The sequence below is a fragment of the Aquarana catesbeiana genome, linkage group LG01 (genome assembly GCF_042186555.1).
Source record: "Aquarana catesbeiana isolate 2022-GZ linkage group LG01, ASM4218655v1, whole genome shotgun sequence".
Lineage (NCBI taxonomy): Eukaryota > Metazoa > Chordata > Amphibia > Anura > Ranidae > Aquarana > Aquarana catesbeiana.
In genome coordinates, this window is record NC_133324.1 from 714,420,699 (window position 1) to 714,446,055 (window position 25,357).

Here is a 25,357-nt window from a genome sequence, read left to right on the forward strand (position 1 = left end):
TCGAATTTCTGAAATTTAGAATTTTCCAATTTCTGAAATTTCAAATTTCCGAATTTCCAAAATTCCAAATTTCCGAAATTACAATTTCAAAGATTCGGAAATTCAAAAATTCAAAATTTCAGAAGTTCGGAGTTTCGGAAATTGGAAATTCGGAAATTCGAATAGACAGGCCTCTTATTCCAGTGATTCTCAACCTCATTCCTCATGTACCCCCAACAGGCCATGTTTGCAGGTATTTCTTTATTTTGCACAGGTGCTTTAAATCAGAGTCAATGGCTTGATATTTTGGACAGCTATTTTATCTAAGTGAAATTCCAAAAGCATGGCCTATTCGGGATACTTGAGGACTGCGGTTGAGAACCACTGTCGTAGACTAACTGTGTTTTGTTATGGATGCTCCTGGTATAACTGTGACTTGCATTGCTATGCGGTACTTTGAATATTGTTACATTTGGTAAGTTCAGTAAAGCTGTGGCATTGCCCTATTTCCAACTTAAATCTGCCTCTGTGTCTTTTGGGGGGGCAAGGTTTTGGTACAATAGTTGGTCAAAGCACACTTATGCTTCTCAGCAGTCATGTAAGCAAATCACACTATTTGCTGTGGGACCATATGATTCAATTTTTCATGCACTGACATATCCTTTAGGCAGCCCTCAAAAATTCAACTCGCCTGCTCACAATTTGCAAATGGAATTTGAGGGCTGGAGCCATTTGAGGAGGGGGAGAGAGAGGAGAGCAGGCGGCCAGATGATCAGAGCGCCGAGGAACATCACAGCTTTCATCTCAATTGCCGTGTGTTCCCCACACTCACTGTCACATACAGGCTGCATTGGTAGACACAGGCTGCATTGGTGGACACAGGCTTCATTGGTGGACACATGCTTCATTGGTGGACACAGGCTTCATTGGTGGACACAGGCTTCATTGGTGGACAAAGGCTGCATTGGTGGACAAAGGCTGCATTGGTGGACAAAGGCTGCATTGGTGGACAAAGGCTGCATTGGTGGACACGGATAGGCTGCATTGATGGAAACAGGCAGGCTGCATTGATGGACACAGGCAGGCTGCATTGATGGACACAGGCAGGCTGCATTGATGGACACAGGCAGGCTGCATTGATGGACATGGGTAGGCTGCATTGATGGACATGGATAGGCTGTATTGATGGACACGGATAGGCTGCATTGATGGACACAGGCTGCATTGATGGACATTGGTAGGCTGCATTGATGGACATGGATAGGCTGTATTGATGGACACGGATAGGCTGCATTGATGGACATGGGCTGCATTGATGGACACAGGCTGCATTGATGGACACAGGCTGCATTGGTGGACACGGATAGGGTGCATTGATAGACACGGATAGGGTGCATTGATGGACACTGGCAGGCTGCATTGATGGATACAGGCTGCATTGGTGGACACAGGCTGCATTGGTGGAAACAGGCTGCATTGGTGGACACGGTTAGGCTGCATTTATGGACACGGGTAGGCTGCATTTATGAACATGGGTAGGCTGCATTTATGGACACAGGTAGGCTGCATTTATGGACATGGGTAGGCTGCATTGTTGGGCACAGGTAAGGCTGCACTGATGGGCACGGATAAAGATGTTGTTAATATTTATATTTATAACTTAATTCTGCATAAAACATTTTAGTGTCATTTTATGAGATAATTTATGAGGGCGCGTTTAGGGGCGTAATTAGGGGCAGGGCATGGTAGGGGTTGGGTGGGCCAACTGGTGGTGAGTAACCCTTGAGGCCTGGCTAGTAGCTCAGGACTTGAAATTTTGAGCCCTGTTTTAGGTATTTCTTACAGTTTCATTCAACAAAAATATATAATGTTCTATTAGTAAATAAATACATAAGCACATTCGTCTGCCTGGAGTTTAGCTGTTTTGGGGGCTATACGTCCATCTCCTGCATTTCACTGCTCATTGCACTTAGTAAAAAAGCCCTGTTGCTGTTTCTGCATTAATAAGATAATTTCCTTTATGGAAAATGTGTTAGCCTTTAACAGACATGTATATGTGAATTCAGGATCGATAGGATCAATGCACTATTTTATGCCACAGTTATTGTCATTGCATGGCATCACCATATATAAATAGCGACAAATACACGTTCACACACTCAATAAATCACAATAATATGTTTTACTGACCACTGACCAAACTTATGGCTGCTAAGACATTCATAATCTCGAAAGAAAATAAAAAATAGTATTTATTTACAGGCACATGTTGTGTGTAACATTTCCTTTGTGTCAATCAAGTACGGCAGCTCCTGTTGTAGAAAAAGAGTTAAAATACATTGGGGGGGCATATTTAAAGTGGGAGCACTTAGTGAAATGTAAAACTTATTAGTTTGCATGTCTTCGCCATCTGGTCAACTCATTTAAGGATTACCACATGTATCAGATAGCATGCTTTGCATTGCAAATTTGCCACTTTCCTTGTTGCCCTGTAATTATGCTGCTGATAACAAAATGAGACCTCTTTGGTCATACGTTCAGCTTCATGTATTGATTTAGAAGATTCATGTGTATTTGTAAATGAACCTAATATCTATGTCTGCACAACCATTTAAATATTACCCTATTAAGCCTTAGATAAGGATTTACACTGGATTTTACTTTATAATCCAGTTACTAAGATAGACTTGATGCAGGATTATAGCTCTAACATTTAAAGCGGTATTAAACCCAAAAACCAAAAATGTAATAAATTGTAGCTTACCAATCATTAGATGTGGTGGCTGCTATAGTTTTTATTTTTAGGCTTTTTTCTTTCTGTTTTCACTGGCCAGTAACACACCTCCCTTATTAGAGTGCCCCCACTCTGGATGAAGCACAGGGTGACCTTTGGACAGCAGCATTGTCAGTCTTGAGGGAGCTGTACTAGCAGATTTATATACACTAACAAAAGAATGCCAAACCCCAACAAATACGTTATAAGCAGTTACAGCAAACAGTTTTTTCCCACTTTGGATAGATCTTTTACATACATTGATCATTGTAAGCACCCCTGAAAATAGAAAAAAGAAAGCCTAAAGAAGAAAACAAATGCAGCCATCATATATAAGAAATGATAAGCTGCGATATACTAAATGTTTGCTTTTGGGTTTAGAACCACTTTAACTTTTAGGAATGTGTTGCTAGCTGAGAGTAGTAATTAATAATTATTGTATAGAACCATCAACCTGTGATGTTGCACAAATTATAAAAAATGGTATTTAATACAAATACTACAGTAAAAAAGAAGATAGAATTCTACAGTAGGGAATTTCCCTTTCAGCAGCATACAGCATACACTTTTCTCTGTACCTGTATATTATAGTACAGTAAAACCTTGGATTGCAAGCATAATTCAATCCGGAATCATGCTTGTAATTAGGGATGAGCTTGATGTTCAGGTCGAACACCTGACCTGCATGCTTTGGCCAATCACAGCGCGCTCTGCTAAGAGAGCCATAATTGGCCAAAGGCAGGGTGCCTTTGGCCAATCATGGCTCAAGGGGACTAAGTCCACGCCCCACACTATATAAGGCTGCCTACACGGAGGCCCTATGTAGTGTTGTTGGTGTGGACTGAGAGATAGCTTGATTTAGATTAAGCAGGCAGGTTATTCAGTTTGTGGCAGTGTATTTGATATATATATATATATATATATATATATATATATATATATATACTCTGCATCCAGTGTAGCCTATATCTACAGTGCATTCTGTGGTGTACTGTTTCTACTACTTTTCTGGTGGTGTACACAATACAATGCATCTGTAGTACAGTTGCTACTACACTTCTGGTGGTGTACACAGTACACAATACAGTGCAGCCGTAGTACAGTTGCTACTACACTACTGGTGGTGTACACAGTATGTAGTACAGTGTAGTGTGGTGTTGCAAAACAAAATATACATCATGTCCGGAAGGCCTCCAAGGAGAGGCAGACACTCACAGGCCACTAAAAGAGGGCAAGCAGCCTCTGTGTCTACAGTTAACAGTGCTGGTTGTGGACATGGTGCATCCTCTGCAGGTGGCCGTGGGGCACGCTTGTCCTTTATTTCTGCTGCTGGCTTCAGTCCTCAGCGCCAAGGTTCAAGAAACCATTGCCAGCGTCTGCATTACATGGTGCAGGAATATCTAGAGGCAAGAGCAGACTTGCAATTGAGCTACTGGCCTGTCCTGCATCCAGCATTCTTTCAGAACGCACATTCAGTGCTGCTGGAGGGTTTGTAATTGATCATAGAGTGTGCCTGTCCACAGACTCCGCTGATAGGCTCACATTCATAAAAATGAATTAGTCTTGGATCAGCAGCTATCAAGCACCTGATGCTGATGTAACTGATTGCATTTTCTATGGATGTGGGATGCCTTGAAGACTGCCTATGCTGAGTGACTATACTATTCCTTCTAAATCTTGATGATGCTAGCTTCCAACAATATTTTTGGTTTAGGGCACCACCACCACCACCTAAGGCCCAATTTTTCTGCCCCTGTTTAACATGGGCATGTAATTACAATTTTTGATCTAACATTTTACAGCAGGGCCTGTTCCTGCGCCCAACGAGAGTAACTGTGAGGGCTTACAATGTTGTGGCACCACCACCAAAGGCCCAATTTTTCTGCTCCTGTTTAACAGGGGCATGTAATTACAATTCTTGATATAATATTTCACAGCAGGGCCCATTCCTGTGCCCAACAAGATTAACTGTGAGGGCTTACAGTGTTCTGGTACCACCAACACCTGAGGCCCAATTTTCTGCAGAGTATATAGGGCAGGCTGTATAGTATATATACTGCTGTTCAGAGTTTATAGTGCCTGGGGGCCTGGGGGACCCCATGCCATTTTTTTAAAATTTGGGTGTGGGGTTCCCCTTAATATCCATACCAGACCCAAAGGGCCTGGTAATGGACTGGGTGGGAACCCATTCCATTTTTTTTTAATGATTTTCATCTATATTGCCGGGACCCGACAATACATTACAGCCACAAGCAGTTTTAAATTACTTTTTTTCCTTTAGAAATTTTGCTGTGGTGTTCTAAACACAGGAAAACTGCGCCATTTTACAGGCATACTATAGACACCCCCCCAGGCAAGATATTTAAAGGAATATTTTATTTTTATTGTTTCACTTTAAGCATTAATAAAATCACTGAAATCACGAAAAAACTTCCTTTTTTAAAACTTTTTTTGCATTGATACATGTCCCCTGGGGTAGGACCTGGGTCCCCAAACAATTTTTATGGCAATAACTTGCATATAAGCCTTTAAAATTAGCACTTTTGATTTTTCACGTTCGTGTCCCATAGACTTTAACGGTGTTCGCGTGTTTGAAAAAATGTTTTGCCTGTTCGCAAGTTCTGGTGCGAACCGAACCAAGAGGGGTGTTTGGCTCATCCCTACTTGTAATCCAAAGCACTCGTATATCAAAGCAAATTTCCCCATAAGAAATAATGGTAACTCAGATGATTCATTCCACAACCATTTGTTCAGAATTCTTTCAGTTTATAGTCCATATAAAAAGATTATATCAATGTGGTAGGTTGTGTACCCATAAATGGCAGCAGAAGGGGATTAGAAGCAAAATCCAGCAGGAGCTATAGAGTATAAAAAAGAAGAGAGGCGCCTCTAAGTGTAGCAATATTACATTTAATGAAGGTACAACATTTAGCAACTCACATGGTTGATGATTAACCTCTTGTCGACCAGCCGCCATCATTATATTATGGTAGGTTGGCACGGCTGCGCAAACCAACGTAGATGTACGTCGGCTGCTTTAAGAGCTATAGGGGTTGCCAGCGGCCGCAATGTCTCCCAGTGACCCGCAAACGCTCCTCAGAGAGCCAGAATGGACATCTGTCAATGTAAACAGACAGATCCTGGTTCTGTCAGGGAAGTAGAGAGAGACCTGCTGTTCCTAGTGATCAGAAACAGCGATCTCTCTCTACTCCCAGTCAATCCACTCCCCCCAAAATTAGAAACATATCCCTAGGGAACACTTAACCCCTTGATCGTCCCCTAGTGTTAACCCCTTCCCAGCCAGCGACATTTATACAGTAATCAGTGACTATTTTTAGCTCTGATCGCTGTATTAATGTCAATGGTCTCAAAAAAGTGTCAAAAGTGTCCGATCTGTCCGCCGCAATGTTGCAGTCCCGCTAAAAATCAATGATCACCTCCATTACTAATAAAAAAAAATAATATAATAATAAAAATGCCATAAATATATTCCCTATTTTGTAGACGCTATAACATTTGCGCAAACCAATAAATATACACTTATTGCGATTTTTTTTTTTTTTACCGAAAATATGGATATTGGCTTAAACGGATTTTTTGGGGGGGGGGGATATTTATTATAGCAAAAAGTAAAAAACATTGTTTTTTTTTGTTCACAATTGTTGCTCTTTTTTGTTTATAGTACAAAAAATAAAAACTGCACAGGTGATCAAATACCACCAAAAGAAAGCTCTATTTGTAGGAAAAAAAGGACATCAATTTTGTTTGGGTACAGCGTTGCACGACTGCACAATTGTCAGTTATAGCGACGCAATGCCATATCACAAAAAATGGCCTGGTCAGGAAGTGGGTAAATCTTTCCGAGGCTGAAGTGGTAAAAGAGGCACATCTAAGTATGCAGGCATCCGGGGTAAAGCTGTCCACATAGACCGTCCTCCACACCGCCAGCTCTCACCGCTGTCAGTCTGCAATTGTGACTGCGAAGACTATGCAGCAATAGAGCGATCTGAAAGAAAGGCTTGAACCGCTCGTGGAGAGCAGAATGGAAGGGATGATGTTGATGGCGGTGGGGAGGATGGTCTGTGTGGACAGCTTTACCCCGGATGCCTGCATACTTAGATGTGCCTTTTTTATTAATCAACCATGTGAGTTGCTAAATGTTGTACCTTCATTAAATGTAACCATATTGCTACACTTAGAGGCGCCTCTCTTATCTTTTATACTCAGTTGTGACATGATGCTATTTGTATATCAAGACTTAGCTCGGTTATCAACTCAAAATTTATTAAAAAATTTTGCTTGTCTTGCAAAATACCCTCAGACCAAGTTACTCTCAATCCAAGGTTTTACTGTATAAATAAAAAAGTCATGTTCTTACAAGTTTATAATGTCCAGCAAAAAGGAGCAGAAAAAAGTGGTATGGGGACAATTTGTATATCATATGTCATTTTACGGCTAGGCTCTCACTGGATACTACAGAAGCCAGGAATGAGATGGATTTGAAGAGAATATTTCAGATCATGTCATTTACTTGTCTGAAGCATGAAGTACAAAGACATTTAAAGGTTTGTGGAATGTTGAGTGGTAAGAGGTAGGAGTTCCAATTAGGGGAAGAGACACAGAAGGACCACATTTCAATCTACCTCTCTTTGAGACTTTGAAGGCAACCATTACAACATTGCTATTATTAAAAATAGATTGTTCTTTAGCAGCAGATAGAGCAGATATAAAGGTATTAAAGTGGTTGTAAACCCTGTACAACCACTTTTACCTACACTACAGGTAAGCCTATATTGAGGCTTACTTGTAGGTACTGGAAATGGGCTAGTATGAGATGCATACTAGCCCCTTATGCTTTTACTTTGCAGGGGAAAAAGAGAAAGTAAATCCCATCAGGGTTTACTTCCTCTTTAACATAGGATTACAAACAGACTTGTGTAGCAATTATAAATATAATATAAATGTTATTTTATTAGTGCTTTCTTGGCCACTGTATGCCACTCCAAGTCAATAAAACACAATAGTAAATGATTAACATAATTATGTGGTCTGGAAATCTCCCAATCTCTGTGTTGTTGAAGCTAAGCATAGGATCACACAGGCTATGACTCATGCGAAGATAGAGGAAGTTCTGCTGGACAGAGTGAGTAAATATGAAAAACTCTGGAGTCATTGGGTGTCACCTTATCTACAACTCAACTTCAATGAGTCAGAGCTACTCCCTTTACTGCTGTATACTATGTAGTGATCTGTGCCTCTTCTTTTTCCTCTGTAATTGCCAATAAAACGTTTAAACAAGTAAATCATTTTGTGCCAAAAAAAAAAGAAGAAAAAAACACACAGTAATACGTTAGGAAGTATTTTAGGTTAATTGCGTAATAATGTATAAAGTTGTTAACAACCTTATTATGCTCAAAGTACACAGCAAAATGTCACTATTATATGAACCTACAGTAACCAACTGGACCAGAGATCATTTCTTTTTAGTAAGGTGAAGACAAAGAATGATTTCTTACTACCTACTGTAAATTACCCCTTTCTAAAGTTTTTTTTCCACTAAGGTATTCAAAGAAAGTTTGGTGTATGGAGGTTGTCACTCATGCATGACTTTTCCCTCTGAAAACTAGACATGCACAGTATGAAAAAAAATTGTTTTGTTTCGTTTTGATTCCTTATTTATACAAATCTGTTTAGTTAAATTTGTTTAATCCATTTCCAGAATTTGTTTAGTTTATTTTTATATTATTTTAATTCAAATTTTCAAAATTCAAAGTTTTTAAATCAATTTTGAATCGTTTTTGAATTCTTTTATTTTCTATTATATTTTGTCCTGTTTTACTCTATTACATTCTATTATTTTCTGATATATTCTTTTCTATTACATTCTATTTTTTCTATTCTATTCCTTTATTTTCTATTCCATTTTATTCTCTGTGGAAATTGGAAAACAAATTGAAAACTATTCGTATTCAAAAACATTTCAAATTAAAATTTGAAAACTATTCTATTTTAAAAACTATTCAAAATTGATTTGAAGGCTATTTGAATTGATTCAAATTCGAATTTTATCCAAATTTTTTTTTGTCGGTATTTCAGATTCATTTAAATTCTGTACTATTGGCTTTCGGAAATCTGGATACATCCGAATTTCCGAAAATGAAAAACTTCCATTTCAATTCGGAATGAAACGAACTGCACATGTCTACTGAAAACATGAACTCCCTGGCTTTATTACTTTCCAGGTTAGAATAAATATTCAAATTAAGGGTTCTGGCTTCATGCTTTTTTTTTTTACTCTGCATGCTTTTCTCAATGTCCAAAAGTATTAACAACAAGGACAGCCAGGGAACTAGAATTTTCAGAAGGAGGTTGGCAATGGCAGCCTACATTTTCCAGCCAGTAAAGGTTTCCTTTAAAGCAAATGTGAACATATGCTTTGATAAAAAAGCACACTACAATAGAAGGATAGGACAATGTAACCCATTTTGAGAACTCCAAAAAATTACTTCTTTGAAGGTTTTTCTAGTGGTCAGATGACTTCCTGCTGATTGCACAGCCATGATAGCAGGGAAAATTTTAAAAAAAGCTAAAAAAAATTAAATAGCTTTAACCCCTTCTCGTCGACCATATGCAAATATGTGTTCTCGGCATGAAGGGGTCATACCGGGGTGATGCTTGCAGCTGCAGGCATCACCCCAGTACCATTTTTTACAGCCAGCAATTGTTTTTTTAGTGATAACAACCAATGCAGCTAAAAGCTGCTTGGACATCGCCCCCCTCCCACAGCTTTCCCGTGCTCTCCCGTCCCACCAGGAGGCCCGAGCAACCAGCCGACATGTCCGCTGGCTGGCTGAAGAAATTAATGAAGCCGGAATTGGCTTTGATTGGGTTTCCGATCTAGTAACCTGGAAGCGATGTCATGACATAATTTCCAGTTTACTCGGCTGCCAATGGCACAGATTTAAAAAACCCTAGTATTACAAAATGCAGATTTTGGCATTTTGAATACTTTTAAGTGCAAAGGAGGGATATGGGGTCTTATAGATCCCAGATCTGTCCATAAAAAGTACCTGTCACTGACTATTAGACCCCTTTCACACTGAGTCGGTTTTCAGGCGTTTTAGCGCTAGAAATAGCGCCTGAAAACTGCCTCCCTTTCATTTCAGTGTGACTTTTCACACTCAGGTGGTGCAGTTGCGGGACGTTAGGAAAAGTCCTGCAAGCAGCATCTTTGGGGCATTTTGGGAGTGCTGTCCTTCTCTCTACTCTAAACTGGTAACCTTTACAAATTTTTAAAATGTTGCCTATGGAGATTTTTAAGTACCGTAGTTTGTGTTCGCAATTTCAAAGCATGACATGTTAGGTATCTATTTACTCGGCGTAACATCATCTTTCACATTATACAAAAAAATAGGCTAGCTTTACTGTTTTATTGTTTTTTTGATATATGAAATGGTCTTTTTTGACAAAAAATTTGTGTACCGTGTGACAAAAAAAAATTACGATTGCCGTTTTTATTCTCTAGGGTCTCTGCTAAAATATATATATATATATATATATATATATATATATATATATATATAATTACTGAGAAAATGTAAATGTTTTACTATCAATAGTCTGGTCACATGATTTCTTTAATCCTACTGATATTTCTTTATAGTGCAAAATATTATTGTACCATACCTGAAAATCTTCTGCACCATTTTGGCTTGTTATCCCAGACGACAAAGAGGTAGTAAGCTGGCACTCCTGTCAGAGTAATTGCAAATCCAATCCCAGTGTTTATAGGGTCTGAATATAATGACAGAGCAACCATTAACATGGACGTGAAGGAAAACAATGCTGGAATAAAAATGGGAACCTGAAATAAAGAACAATGAAGTAAATACAAACGTCATCTCACCAAATGGTAATGTAGTCAATAGGAAAGGCAAGATTACAGTAGCTATTGTTATTTTTTAAGAGTGCAATAGTCTTTAAATGGCCTTTATCTTTTTTTTCTTAGGCTGGGTTCACATATGTGCGGCCGCGGTTTAAAGCCCGGGGTCCGGTGCGTTTCTGTTCACCAGTTTAGGTGTGATTCAGGTGCAAATTTTTGCCTGAATTCGCACCTGAACTGGACCCAAAAGTGCACAGGACCTTTTTGGAAACCGCCCCCCGTACATGTGTGAAGCTGGTCACATTCACATGTCCTGTGAATTGGATGTGGCTAAAACCGCATCCAATTCACACATATGTGAATCTGGCCTTATGGTTAGTGATTCTTTGTGGATGTGTGTACATATACTGACCCCTGGTGGAAGTGGAGGAAATTGGTTTGATCAGACCACCTGAGGAGAGAGAGCCCCGGATGGATATGATGTAACATGCGTTTATTGCTGTTCTATATGTAGACAGCATATCCTTGTGGTGAGTGTGCATTTTTACTGTACAGTGAAGGATTACCAAGGGTATGTGCTGTTTGTTTTTATGGTGAAGGTGCAAACAGAACAATTGTATTATATATTGTGTCACTGGAAACTGAGGAGATACAGTATGTTCATATATTATATTATGGCACTTTAGTAGAAAGAGTGACTTTATTTATATGGACATTGTTTACATTTCATTTTGTATATATTGTGCGTTGCAATCACTTTTTATTTATTTTTTTTTTTTTTAAATATTTAAATTCAGCAGGGCTTTGTAAAACCTTCCTGCACAAAAACAAACACCCCATCTGCTCATGTGTGCCTTTTGGGTATAACTGAAAGAAAACTTTTTTTTAAAATTTTGGACAGAGTGGAGAGGGGTTAGAACACTTGTCAGTTTTTATTGCTGTCTGTGCCCACATTAGGGAGATTCACCCTCTTTATTTGTCCTGATTATCATTATCATTGAAAGTGGAAGTAAAAGAAAATCCAAAATTTTGGGTTGTCCCAAAGTTATTATAGTTATTATAGTTATTAGGGGGAATTGAGCACTGAGAATCAGTCAGCTGAGATATAAAAGGCCTGTGGACAAATGAGACTATTTAGTGAAGTAAAATGTGGACCTGGGAAGTGGGGATGGAGGTTTTATCCCACCTAAAGTTCTACAAAGCATCCAGGCACCAGGGCCTACACCAGAATCTATTATTATCTGAGAAAGCAAGTTTCCTCCATAACAATCACATATATTTGGAGTCCCTTACCATATGTTGGTGAGAAACCTAGATAACACATACTACATACACTGTTCCCAACCCTGCCAGCATCTTGTTAATTATATATACATATATATGCACACAATGGGGACAGAAAGCATTCAGACCCCCTTAAATTTTTAACTCTTTGTTATATTGCAGCCATTTGCTAAAATCATTTAAGTTCATTTTTTCCTCATTAATGTACACACAGCACCCCATATTGACAGGAAAACACAGACTTGTTGACATTTTTGCAGATTTATTAAAAAAGAGAAACGGAAATATCACATGGTCCTAAGTATTCAGAACCTTTGCTCAGTATTTAGTAGAAGCACCCTTTTGATCGAATACAGCCATGAGTCTTTTTGGGAAAGATGCAACAAGTTTTTCACACCTGGATTTGGGGATCCTCTGCCATTCCTCCTTGCAGATCATCTCCAGTCAGAGGCGGCTCTCTAATTAGGCAAATTAGGCGGTGGCCTAAGGCCCCGCACTCTCAGGGGCCTCGCAATCACTTAATTTGCCTAATTGCAGAGCCACCTCTGCTGACAATGCCGCTGCGGTGGCGCTGCGCTCCGGCCACTCGGCCAGCAGAGCTGCCTGAGCTCCGTGGAGAGAAAAGACGGAGCCGTGGCTGTGTCTTGGAGAGAAGGCGGAGCCAGCACTGTGTTGTCCGGGGGAGGAGAAGGGGAGGCGACTCATTACAGCAGCCGGAGCAGAATGACAATACAAATATTCCCGCTGCTCCGGAGCTGCAGATCGCCCCCCTCACCTCCCACTCAAGTGCTCCACTGACTGAGTGATCCTTCCCCGCACACCCGGAGGAGTCATCCGGCGCCTGACTGGTGAGCAGAGGGGGAGCGGAGGGTCCCGCCGGGGAGGAAGCCTCGCCAGGGCTGTACTGGAGCCGATAGAAGGGGGAGGGAAGAGAGAAGAGCTGAAGAGGTGTCCAGGCCGCCCTGGGGCTGTCAATCAGTGCGGGGGTGTCGGGATTCGGGGCTCCAGCTGCAGGGAGAGGCACATCTACCATGCCAGAACCCCTTCTGCAGCCATCCACCACTATCAGAGAGAGCCAACCCCTCACCCCTGCTCCTCCAGCATCGCTCAGCCACTTGCCTTTATTTCCACCCCCTGCCCCATACCCTCCACTCCCTTCTTCCGGATAATCAGTGCCACAGTCAAGGCAGCTCAGTCCTGTGCCAGTGTGCCAACTTATGATTGACAGCCCCTGACCCCTCCCTCCACCCTGACATTACCCCCACCTATGCAGGGCTCCACTGTGGGTTCGGGACGTCCCAGCCCAGTCCAGTGCTGATCCTCAGCCATGGTGGGCCGGGTGCTCTTCATCCTGCGCTGGCAATGCCTGCTGATTGGCTTCTCTGCTGCTATCTCCTTCACTGACACCAGCACCGAGATAGAGAGCACTGACATAGAGAACACTGACACCAGCACTGACAGAGAACACTGACACCAGCACCGACATAGAGAGCACTGACACCAGCACTGCCAGAGAACACTGACACCAGCACCGACATAGAGAGCACTGACACCAGCACCGACATAGAGAGCACTGACACCAGCACTGACATAGAGAACACTGACACCAGCACTGACATAGAGAACACTGACACCAGCACTGACATAGAGAACACTGACACCAGTGCTGACATAGAGAACACTGACAGCAGCACCGAGAGAGAGAGCAGTGACATAGAGAACACTGACACCAGCACCGAGATAGAGAGCACTGACATAGAGAACACTGACACCAGCACTGACATAGAGAACACTAACACCATCACTGAGATAGAGAACACTGACACCAGCACTGACATAGAGAACACTGACACCAGTGTTGACATCGAGAACACTGACACCAGCACCGAGATAGAGAGCACTGACATCAGCACTGACATAGAGAACACTGACACCAGCACTGACAGAGAACACTAACACCAGCACCGAGATAGAGAGCACTGATACCAGCACTGACATAGAGAACACTGACACCAGCACCGAGAGAGCACTGACATAAAGAACACTGACACCAGCACTGCCAGAGAACACTGACACCAGCACCAACATAGAGAGCACTGACACCAGCACTGACATAGAGAACACTGACACCAGCACTGACAAAGACAACACTGACACCAGCACCGAGATAGAGAGCACTAACATAGAGAACACTGACACCAGCACTGACAGAGAACACTGACACCAGCACCGAGATAGAGAGCACTGACACCAGCACTGACATAGAGAACACTGACACCAGCACCGAGATAGAGAGCACTGACATTATGAACACTGACACCAGCACTGACATAGAGAACACTGACACCAGCACTGACATAGAGAACACTGACACCAGCACCGAGATAGAGAGCACTGACATAGAGAACACTGACACCAGCACCGAGATAGAGAGCACTGACATAGAGACCACTGACAACAGCACTGGCATTGAGACCACTGACACCAGCACTGACATAGAGACCACTGACACCAGCACTGACATAGAGAACACTGACACCAGCACAGAGATAGAGAGCACTGACATAGAGAACACTGACACCAGCACTGAAATAGAGAGCACTGACACCAGCACTGAAATAGAGAACACTGACACCAACACTGACACCAGCACAGAGATAGAGAACACTGACACCAGCACTTTAAAGTTCCTAATGCAATTTATACAGTTAATTTTTTTATCGATGTAATTATTTTTCCCATTATGGGCGTGTTTGGGCCTCATGTCTAGGTTTTGCCTAAGGCCTCACAAAGCCTAGAGCCGCCTCTGTCTCCAGTTCTGTCAGGTTGGATGGTAAACGTTGGTGGACAGCCATTTTTAGGTCTCTCCAGAGATGCTCAATTGGGTTTAAGTCAGGGCTCTGGTTGGGCCATTCAAGAACAGTCATGGAGGTGTTGTGAAGCAACTCCTTTGTTATTTTAGCTGTGTGCTTAGGGTCATTGTCTTGTTGGAAGGTAAACCTTCGGCCCAGCCTGAGGTCCTGAGCACTCTGGAGAAGGTTTTCGTCCAGGATATCCCTGCACTTGGCTGCATTCATCTTTCCCTCGATTGCAACCAGTCGTCCTGTCCCTGCAGCTGAAAAACACCCCCACAGCATGATACTTCACTGTTGGGACTGTATTGGACAGGTGATGAGCAGTGCCTGGTGTTCCCCACACATACCGCATAGAATTAAGGCCAAAAAGTTCTATCTTGGTCTCATCATACCAGAGAATTTTATTTCTCACCATCTTGGAGTCCTTTAGGTGTTTTTTTAGCAAACTCCATGCGGGCTTTCATGTGTCTTGCACTGAGGAGAGGCTTCCGTCAGGCCACTCTGCCATAAAGCCCTGACTGGTGGAGGACTGCAGTGATGGTTGACTTTCTACAACTTTCTTCCATCTCCCAACTGCATCTCTGGACCTCAGCCACAGTGATCTTTGGGTTCTTCTTTACCTCTCTCACCAAGGCTCTTCTCCCCCGATAGCTCAGTTTGGCCGGACGGCCAGCTCTAGGAAGGGTTCTGGTCATCCCAAACGTCTTCCATTTAAGGATTATGGAGGCCACTGTGCTCTTAGGAACCTTAAGTGCAGCAGACATTTTTTGTAACCTTGGCCAGATCTGTGCCTTGCCACAATTCTGTCTTTGAGCTCTTCAGGCAGTTCCTTTGACTTCACGATTCTCATTTGCTCTGACATGCACTGTGAGCTGTAAGGTCTTATATAGACAGGTGTGTGGCTTTCCTAATCAAATCCAATCAGTATAATCAAATGAAGGTGTAGAACCATCTCAAGGATGATCAGAAGATATGGACAGCACCTGAGTTAAATGAGTGTCACAGCAAAGGGTCTGAATACTTAGGACCATGTGATATTTCAGTTTTTCTTTTTTAATAAATCTGCAAAAATATCAACAATTCTGTGTTTTTCTGTCAATATGGGGTGCTGTGTGTACATTAATGAGGAAAAAAATGAACTTAAATGATTTTAACAAATGGCTGCAATATAACAGAGTGAAAAATTTAAGGGGGTCTGAATACTTTCCGTCCCCAATATATATATATATATATATATATATATATATATATATATATATATATATATACACACACACACACACACAGGGCTCAAAATTTCAAGTCCTGAGCTACTAGCTAGGCCTCAAGGGTTACTCACCACCAGTTGCCTCGCCCAACCCCTACCATGCCCCGCCCCTAATCCCACCCCTAAACACACCCTCATAAATTATCTGGGGTGCTGTGTGTACATTAATGAGGTAAAAAAATGAACTTAAATTATTTTAGCAAATGGCTGCAATATAACACAGAGTGAAAAATGTAAGGGGGTCTGAATATTTTCCGTACCCACTATATATATATATATATATATATATATACACTGTAAATGTAATTCTTAACAGCATTCTTGTGAGCCTGATATGTGACATGTGTAGTTACTCATTACTCAGTAATTTTAACAGTTGTAATTAGAAAACAACACATATACTGTACATGAACGCACCTCACATATACCATGCTTTAATGAAATAGCCCTTTTGTTTGACACATTTCTTCCATCAGACATATTAATAAATGAGTTGTGGCTTAGAGCTGAACTTCCGCTTTTGATATACCGTATTTTCCGCACCATAAGGCTTACCGGATTATAAGGCGCAGTCTCAATTACGGGGACTATTTCTGTACTTGACCCATACATAAGGCGCATTGCATTATAAGGAGCTTGCTAAAACATACGGTCTACAAAAAAAAAGTAACAGAAGCAAAACAGTGAGTTTACTTTATTACTTTATTCTACTATTCTACTATTTCCTACTTATGAGCGGTATCACCAAAAGTAGATCGTCCAGCTCACAGGTAGGAGAAACACCGGCCACACTGCGCTGGAGATACAGTTCATGTGAAGGGACGAATGACTTCCCGGTCCGTACAGGGATAGTCAGTAGTCTCACTGAGATCGGGGCGCTCCACTCACACAGCGATACACACACCAGCCGTGTAGCACTGGAGTAGGAACCCACGTGATGTGGCTCCAGACGGAGACTCAGAGCGCATCAACAGTGTGCTAGTGCCCAGGTGTAAAAGGGGTTTGATGGATCTGTTTAGATTGTAGATCTCCTTCAAAGTGGAGTGGTTGGTTATCGCTGCCAGCGTACGTCCCTGTGTCAGAGCGGGAAATGATTTTGGAACTCAGTGCACACATAAGGCGCACCGGATTATTAGGTGCACGGCCGATTTGGAGGAAAATAAAAGGCTCTTAGGTGCGCCTTATAGTGCGGAAAATACGGTACTTTACGTAGTTCATTTGGGCCAGCTTGGCCCAAATGAACTATGTCCCTCATTAACATGTGAGGCCTTTGGATGTGCAGTATAATAAACTGTATGTAGCTGAGGCTGCATACCGCACTGTGTTCCGATGAGAGCCGAGAATTCCTGTCTCATACAAGCAACACAATAGAATCTATCTGATCGGTGATCAGCCATTCAGAGAAAGTGATGTATTCCTGCAATGAATAAAAAGCTTCCTCTGATTGCTTGAGTCAGAGATTGTGACATCATCAGCCCACCTCTCTGACTCAATCAGCACAAGCTTTGTGTTCATTGGTAGAATACACTGCTTTCTCTGAATGGCTGAACTCGGATCAGATAGACTCTACTGTGTTCCTGGTATATGACAGAAGTCTTGGCTCCAACCCCAGAACACAGTGCGGTATGCTGTCTGTTGCCTTAGCTACATACAGTTTATATCACACATCCAGTGGCCTCACATGTTGGGGAGGGACTGGCCCAAATTAATTATGTAAAGTATAGCAAAAGCTGGAGTTCAGATATAGATAGATAGATAGATAGATAGATAGATAGATAGATAGATAGATAGATAGATAGATAGATAGATAGATAGATAGATAATCTGCTGAGGTTTTTGAGACTTATATACTTGTATAAGAACACAACACAGGTTCTTAAGAAGCAAAATAGTATGGTTAATAAGCATGGATATTCCAAAAAAAAAAATGTACATCAAAACGGGTTTTGAAGGTAAAACTCTATACTATAATTCAAAATATTTCTAGCATAAATAATCATGGTTTCTAGTAAACCAACTTGCCATGTTTTGAAATATTAGCTTAGGGTATCATCATTCAAACACAGGTTTTGAACCACTGACGTACTGTGACTAAAGCTTGGATGAGAATATGCTAATACAGAAGTTTCAACCATCTTGTGCTAGAACATTTATGGCCCGCAAAGGCTGTAAATCATTAAAAAATAAAATATTCATAAATGTGAGCCATTTCTTTCTACTTACAAAGAGCAGAAACATAAAGTTTCTCTGTCTAAATCAGAGTTGTGTAAAATACAAAATACCATGCATGCCAAAACTCAAGCCAAAACAATTCAAGCCATTTCATAGAAGTTGTTGTCCACTACAGTTGCTTACACATATAAGTTGGTAATACACAATCTCCTTCAATCTCCTGTGACACTGAGAGGTTCAGCATAGCGTATAAAGATTAATGTCAGACAGAGACAGAGGTGAGTCTACCTTGAAAGGGCGATGCATCTCAGGTCGTTTGTATCGCAGATAAATGAGCCCAACAACAACCAGGCCAAGAAAAAAGCTTCGAGCAAAGCTCAGGAAATTCAAAAGGCTGTAGATATCCCCAGTGAAAAGCATTAACATTGTTAGAGGATGCTGCAAAATAGAATTTTTTTTTATATTATGGAATCAGTCTTTAAATTTAGTGAATACAACAGTTACAGGAACATCTACTAAAACGTGTGTTAGATGAGCTATAGATAGAGATAGATATATATATATATATATATATAGATATAGATATGTATATAGATCTATATCTATATATATATATATCTATCTATAGATAGATAGATATATATATATAACAAATTTGATTGTCTTTATTTTACTGATTATTTAAAAATGAATATCACAAATGTAAAAGATATTTGTATATCTATTTATGTATATTTATATATATTTATATATATATATATTTTTCGTTTTTTTTTTTTTTTTCCTTTATAAAAATTTGTTTAAGCTGAACTCCATGCAGAATAAAATTACCATTAATCAATACATCTCATAAAATATATTCTTAATTGCATCTATAGTTATTCCTCCATTGGCAAAAAGTGTCATTTCTGACAGGCACTGGGGCTGATTTACTAAGAAACAAATAACGATAATAAATACCTGCGGATGTAAACTGGCGCTATGGTAACTGCGGTTTTATTATTGATAATAGCGCACGCCCAATACAATTGATTATTTTATCTCATTGGATGTGATCGTTAGGCAATTAGTAGGTGTACTCAGTTAATAAACCCTTTTGATGCTAATCTCATTCCTATCACTTCTAATATATCTTTGAAATGTTTTTTTTTTTTTTTTACCCAAATCTTTCATTACATTACATAGAACAGAGAAGTGTTTCTAAACCCAATAAATGTATATTTTCAGATATTGATCTTTAAAGGTGTCCATACACTGCAATCAGTTACTGTAGATCTTAAATAAATTAGATTTAGTGCAAGAGCCTGATTGATTTCCTATAATTTGAATTCATTGTTCAAGTGCGTCTTCCTATTACCTATTTTACCTAAATATCGAGTTGGACAGAGATTGGCCAATCAGATTGCATAGTGCATGACCATCTTAAGTGCAAAATTTGGAATGGAGATGTGCCATGACCCACTTGCATTTTCCAAACAATATTTCTTGGGCATTATACAAGGCACATGAGAAACCACCTTTTAGACATGACTAGGCATGATGGGAATTGTAGCTCCTGAACAACTGGAGGGCCATAGTTTGAAGGCCCCTGTGCTAGACCATTATTATGCCTCCAGAATTGGGAGTGTGGCATCTACCCAACTTCTCTCTGCTGGTGGACACAAGAACCTACATCTATAGATATATATTTGGGCAGCACAGTGGTGTAGTTGTTAGCACTTTCACCTAGCAGCAAAAGGGGTCACTGGTTTGAATCCCGCCCGCGACACCATTGGCCTGGAGTTTGCATGTTCTCCCTGTGTCTGTGTGGGTTTCCTCCAGGAACTCCAGTTTCCTCCCACACAAACACCACCCCATGTAAAAAAAAAAAAAAAAAAAAATGATCATCTCTTCCTCAGAGAACAGTGAGCAGGGCATGGTGGTGGGAAAAAATTAGCAGCAGTACAAGCAACTTCCTGGAGGGGCGTGATGTTATTCCTGTGTGCTGGCCACTGCTTCCAGGAACCAGATATGTGCCACGTATACATACCTCCACACAAACAGCAGTTGCGCATTTCGCATACACAGCGGTCTCGCATCTAGCTGCAGGAACCCAATTTTTAGTGAAATTAATAGTAAAGCAGATGCATATTTCCAGGACTGGATTAACCAATGTTTCTAGTGAAAGGCAACTTTTGTTTTACTATTAAACAAGCTCTAAATGGGCCATTGACATGCATCACAGTTGAACTTAGGAATGTGTCTTTGCAAAGTTAAACTAAATAAAATCCTTTCTTATTTTTGCTTGGGGATAGAGTGCAGAGGAATTAGAAGTCTTGTCAGTTTTTGGGGATGTCTGCACCCCTGATAGGGTGAAGACACCTCCCAAATTTTGCCACTTTCTTCTTCAAATGTTTTCACTTCCTGTCACATAGCCAAACAGGAAGTGGGAGTAAAACCCTATTAATGTCTTTCCTTGGGGGACACATAGGTCTAAATAGCTTCCCCATTAGGTAAATTGCACTCTAAAATTTCACCCTGTACACCCCAAATTAGTAGGTATCATGGACTTTGGGTTTAATTTACTAAAGGCAAATCAACTTTGCACTACAAGTGCACTTGGAAGTGCAGTTGCTGGAGATCTGAGGGGGTCATGCAAGAATAATAAAAAAAACAGCATCTTTGCTTCTACATGATTGGATGATAAAATCACCAGTGCTTCCCTTCAGATTTACAGTGAGTACACTTGTATTGGCTTTAATACCCCCCAAAATATTTAATAATTTGGGGTGTACACAACAAAGTGCTAGAGTGCAATTTGCCTAATGGGGACACTAGTTAGATTGACCTGTATCCCCAAGGAAAGACATTGGTAGGGTTTTACCCTCACTTCCTGTTTGGCTATGTGACAGGAAGTGAAACCAATTTTCAGAAAAGGGACACAAAGCCCAAACTAAAAAGGACAATCAGCGGTTCTAACACTCACTTGGTTTCCCTCAAATGCCCATGATTAGAATAGGATTGTCTTGAGCTAGATTTTAGCTCAGTACTCTAAATCAGTGCTTCTCAATCCTGTCCTCAAGTACACCCAACAGGCCATGTTTGCAGGTTCTCCATCTTTCACAGGTGCTTTAAATCACAGTCAATGGCTTGGTATTTTGGCCAGCTACAGTGCCTTGCAAAAGTATACACCCCCTTGGCATTTTCGTGTTTTGTTGCCTCACAACCTGAAATTAACATGGATTGTTTGAGGATATGCATCATTTAATTTACAGAACATGCCCACAACTTTGAGGGGTTTTTTTTTATTGTGAAGCAAACAACAAATAGGACAAAATAACAGAAAAAGTAAATGTGTATAACTATTCACCCCCCTAAAGTCAATACTTTGTAGAGCCACCTTTTGCAGCTATCACAGCTCCAAGTCACTTTGGATAAGTCGCTATGAGCTTGCCACATCTTACCACTGGGATTTGTGCCTTGCAAAACTGATCCAGCTCCTTCAAGTTGGATGGTTTGAGCTTGTGAACAGCAATCTAAGTCTGACCACAGATTTTCTATTGGATTGAGGTCTGGGCTTTGACTAGGCCATTCCAACACATTTTCATGTTTCCCCTTAAACCACTCAAGTGTTGCTTTAGCAGTGTGTTTGGGGTCATTGTCCTGCTGGAAGGTGAACCTCCGTCCTAGCCTCAAATCACACACAGAGTGATACAGGTTTTGCTCAAGAATATCCCTGTATTTAGCACTATCCATCTTTCCCTCAACTCTGACCAGTTTCCCAGTCCCGACTGCTGAAAAACATCCCCAACCACTTTATATAACCTAGGTTTGCGTGCTAATGAGACAATACATGCACAGTCCATAAAACACACAAAATGCAAGTTCACCCAATGTAGAGACAGAACTTCAAAGTGGGTACACCTGTTAAGGATGTCCTTAAATTACTAACCCAAAAAACACACTCTCTGAGCATGCCCAGAAAAATCCAAGTGCTGTTCACACCAAAAGCCACAGGAAAAAAATCAAAGTCCCTGAGCATGCCCAGACCAACCCAAATGCACCTAGCACAAAATAAGACACCCCCCTGTCCAAAATTAAGCACATCATCCAGCATGGTACAAAATTACAGATGGGACAAACACCCCCCCGGTCAAGGGGGCCAAACAAAGAGCCTAAACATGGGCAAAAGTTATACAACAAATACTATTGCAGTCTATGGGAACTGACTTGTTAATTTTGCTAGTCCCCACTTGGCTGGCTTATCTTCTAGTTATGGGCCTTAAAATGGGTATGGGGGCCCAGGTCCCACCCTGAGGGACATATATCAATGTCACCAATTTGGACAACCCCAAAAACAAAACAAGGAGAAGTGCCTTTAAAAATGCAAAATTGCTTAAAAGCTAGTAACAATGGGGGGGGGCTTACTCTGCCTGTAAAGTGGTGCATCTGTAGCATGTATCCAAAATGCTGCTTCAAAGATGTAACAGCTTTAGAGAAAACTTACAAATCCATATTGCAGCTGCAAGATTTTAACACAAAACAAAAATAGCTTGCCCCCCAATACATACAAGGTCATTTGCGTCTGTTAAGGCTTAAAATGAGAACCCCCCTGTGAAAAATACCACCCCAAACTAAAAAAATATTGTGTCCCTCACACACACACTAACAAACCCCTAGCCAAACACACAGCAAGCCAGCCCATGAAAGAGGAGTGGATGCTTGGGGGCAGGAGGGCCTCTGGCACCCCAAAACTCAGCCACATTGTTCCCATATTCAGGGGGATAAGGGCCTCTTCCACACAACCCTAGGCTAGGGTTGTGTGGGGGGCTGCAGACAGGGGGCTTACGGAATATGAAAAGCCCCTTTAAACTAATGGGTACAAGGTGCTTTGTGGTTGGTATTGGGCTGAGCCCAATATGCCCCAAAGGCAGCCAGCTATGTTGAGTGCATGTTGCCTTGAATGGTTCAGGAGGGTGTTGGGTGATCACTCTTCTCGCCCCTTACCTAGCTGGCCCTGTTGTATGCTCTGAAAAAGGATGTGGTTTGTATTGGTGAAGGCAGCTCACAGCCTTTTGAGAATGGAGTGGAGTGTGTAGTTCCCCTTTAAAAGCAAAAGTTATCCCATGGAAATATAAAGGATTAAAAAGGGGAGACAAGAGCATTGGAGAATCGAGTGTGGAGTTCCCCTTTAAAAGCAAAAGCTAACCCAAGGAAATCATATGCATTAGAGGGGGAAGGTTAAATGCCCTCTCAGGTGGCGCTAGAGGAGTGAGAGTCTTTTTTACATAATTTTAACAAGGTGCATGTCACATGTTGGCAACGTAACATGACCTGTATGCAAATCTCCTTAAAAAAATACATAAAGGTGAAGCAGCGTAAAAAAAGAATTGTCAAGTTTAGAGGTGCGGCCGTTCAACCCACGCAAGTGCATGTATGTTGCATAACATTTACTAAGATTTTGGCCGCGCAGTGAACAAATGCATTTGAACGAGCGCTAGGGCCGCTTGTGCATGTGCACTGCTTACATTGATCTCACGCAGTTCTAAACGTACAGGGGGTCCTCGGGTTACAAACAAGTTAGGGACTGTAGGTTTGTTCTTAAGTTGAATCTGTTTGTAAGTCGGAACAGGTACATTTTTTAAGTGTAGCTCCAGCCAAAAAAACTATTTTTAAGCTTTTTGGATGGCATAGGGAAGGGTTATCACCCCTGTAACATTTGTTTTGCTGTTTGTGCCCCTGTTCAGAAGATTTCACCTCACTTTCTGTCCCAATGACAATTGTATTTTGAAAATTTTGGGTTGTTGTGGTAACAAGCCTTGGTGATAAAGCATCAGTGGAGGTACCTTTTCCCCATAATAGCTTTTACAGGAGTGAATTTCCCTTCCTAGGGGTAGATTTCCTCTACCTTTCTCTCCCTCCATTTGTAAGTAGGAGTCGTTTGTAAGTCGGATGTTTGTAACTAGGGGACCCCCTGTACTTGCAGGCACAGCAGGCTTTCTCTGAAAAAGTTACTTTCTCATTCAATTTTGGGCACATTTATTACTTGGGCAGTTGTTACTAAACTTCCACACATCACCCCATAATATTGGCACCTCCATCTTCTGTTAATATTGAATTGAAGATGTCGTGCGCCATGTCCATAGTGGCACACAGATTGCATTCTCCCGTGCGCTGAGATTGCTATAGTATATTGGATCTTCTAGACTTGCACACGGCCTGGGATACCACAGTAGAGCTGATTATTTGCTTTGAATCTCTTTGTAACACTTGCATTGGGTAAGTGAGTTCATTCTCACATATGGGGTATGGGGGACATATTATATCACATGTGTATGCGATGCTAACCACCTTATGTTTTTTTGCCTTTGTAATATTAAACAGATGATAATTCTCACTTGTCAAACCTTGACGAAGGACTTTCCGAAACGCGTCGGTTTAGTGAGACCTACCTCATCTCATGCTTTTTGTCCGTCTTTTGAGACATTCTTTGTCCCCTATATGCTTTTCTCGATGCAATTGTTCTTATGTATTTTTCATGTTTGATTCGAATATGTCACTTGGTGTATTTCTGTATCATGTTTTTGTATTTTGTAATAAAATATCTTTTTTATCAACTATGAACCTTTTTTGGTAATGCCTTTAAAATCCCACCTCAGGGGAACCAATTGTTCGTTTTTCTATATCATGGGATGTGGCATACCTTTTCTGCTTCGCTACTTCGGGTCAGAGTCTTTTTTGTAGTAAATGGGGGATTGGCGCTCTGTTACCGGCGCACTGTTTCGTAAATATGAAAATGTGCGTTGCACTTCACCGTGCGCCATCAGTTAACGGCTTTCGTAAATCAGCTCCACTATCAACATTTCTAGTGGTATGAATCAGTTTTTGCTGCCTGTTTTTACCAGCATGGTAACCAGCTTCTTCACCTCCCTCTAACTTCAGCAGCTGAAAAACCATCATAGGGTAAGAAGAGGAAATTAAACATCCCTGGGACAAGGTAGGGAAAAAAATGAAAAAAGGGACAATTAGTAGGGGGAGAAAAATGGATGGCATTTTTTAGCTGCAGTCCAGAGAACAGTTTTATTTCCTTTTCTTTTTATACACACACTTTGTTTTTACAAATAAAATGTATGTAAATTATTTTTTTAAGGAGAAAGCATATCAGA

General features: G+C 41.0%; 1 protein-coding gene across 1 annotated transcript in view; it reads right to left on the minus strand.

The window, feature by feature from the left end:
* The window catches only part of SLC7A11 (solute carrier family 7 member 11), a 393,826-nt gene that overhangs the window by 40,603 nt on the left and 327,866 nt on the right, over nt 1-25,357 (minus strand). Inside the window, exons 10-11 of the mRNA XM_073603843.1 lie at nt 18,501-18,650; nt 10,439-10,616 (exon numbers count right to left, since the gene is read on the minus strand). Coding sequence (XP_073459944.1) covers nt 10,439-10,616; nt 18,501-18,650 — 328 coding nt within the window. The remainder of the gene's footprint in view (nt 1-10,438; nt 10,617-18,500; nt 18,651-25,357) is intronic.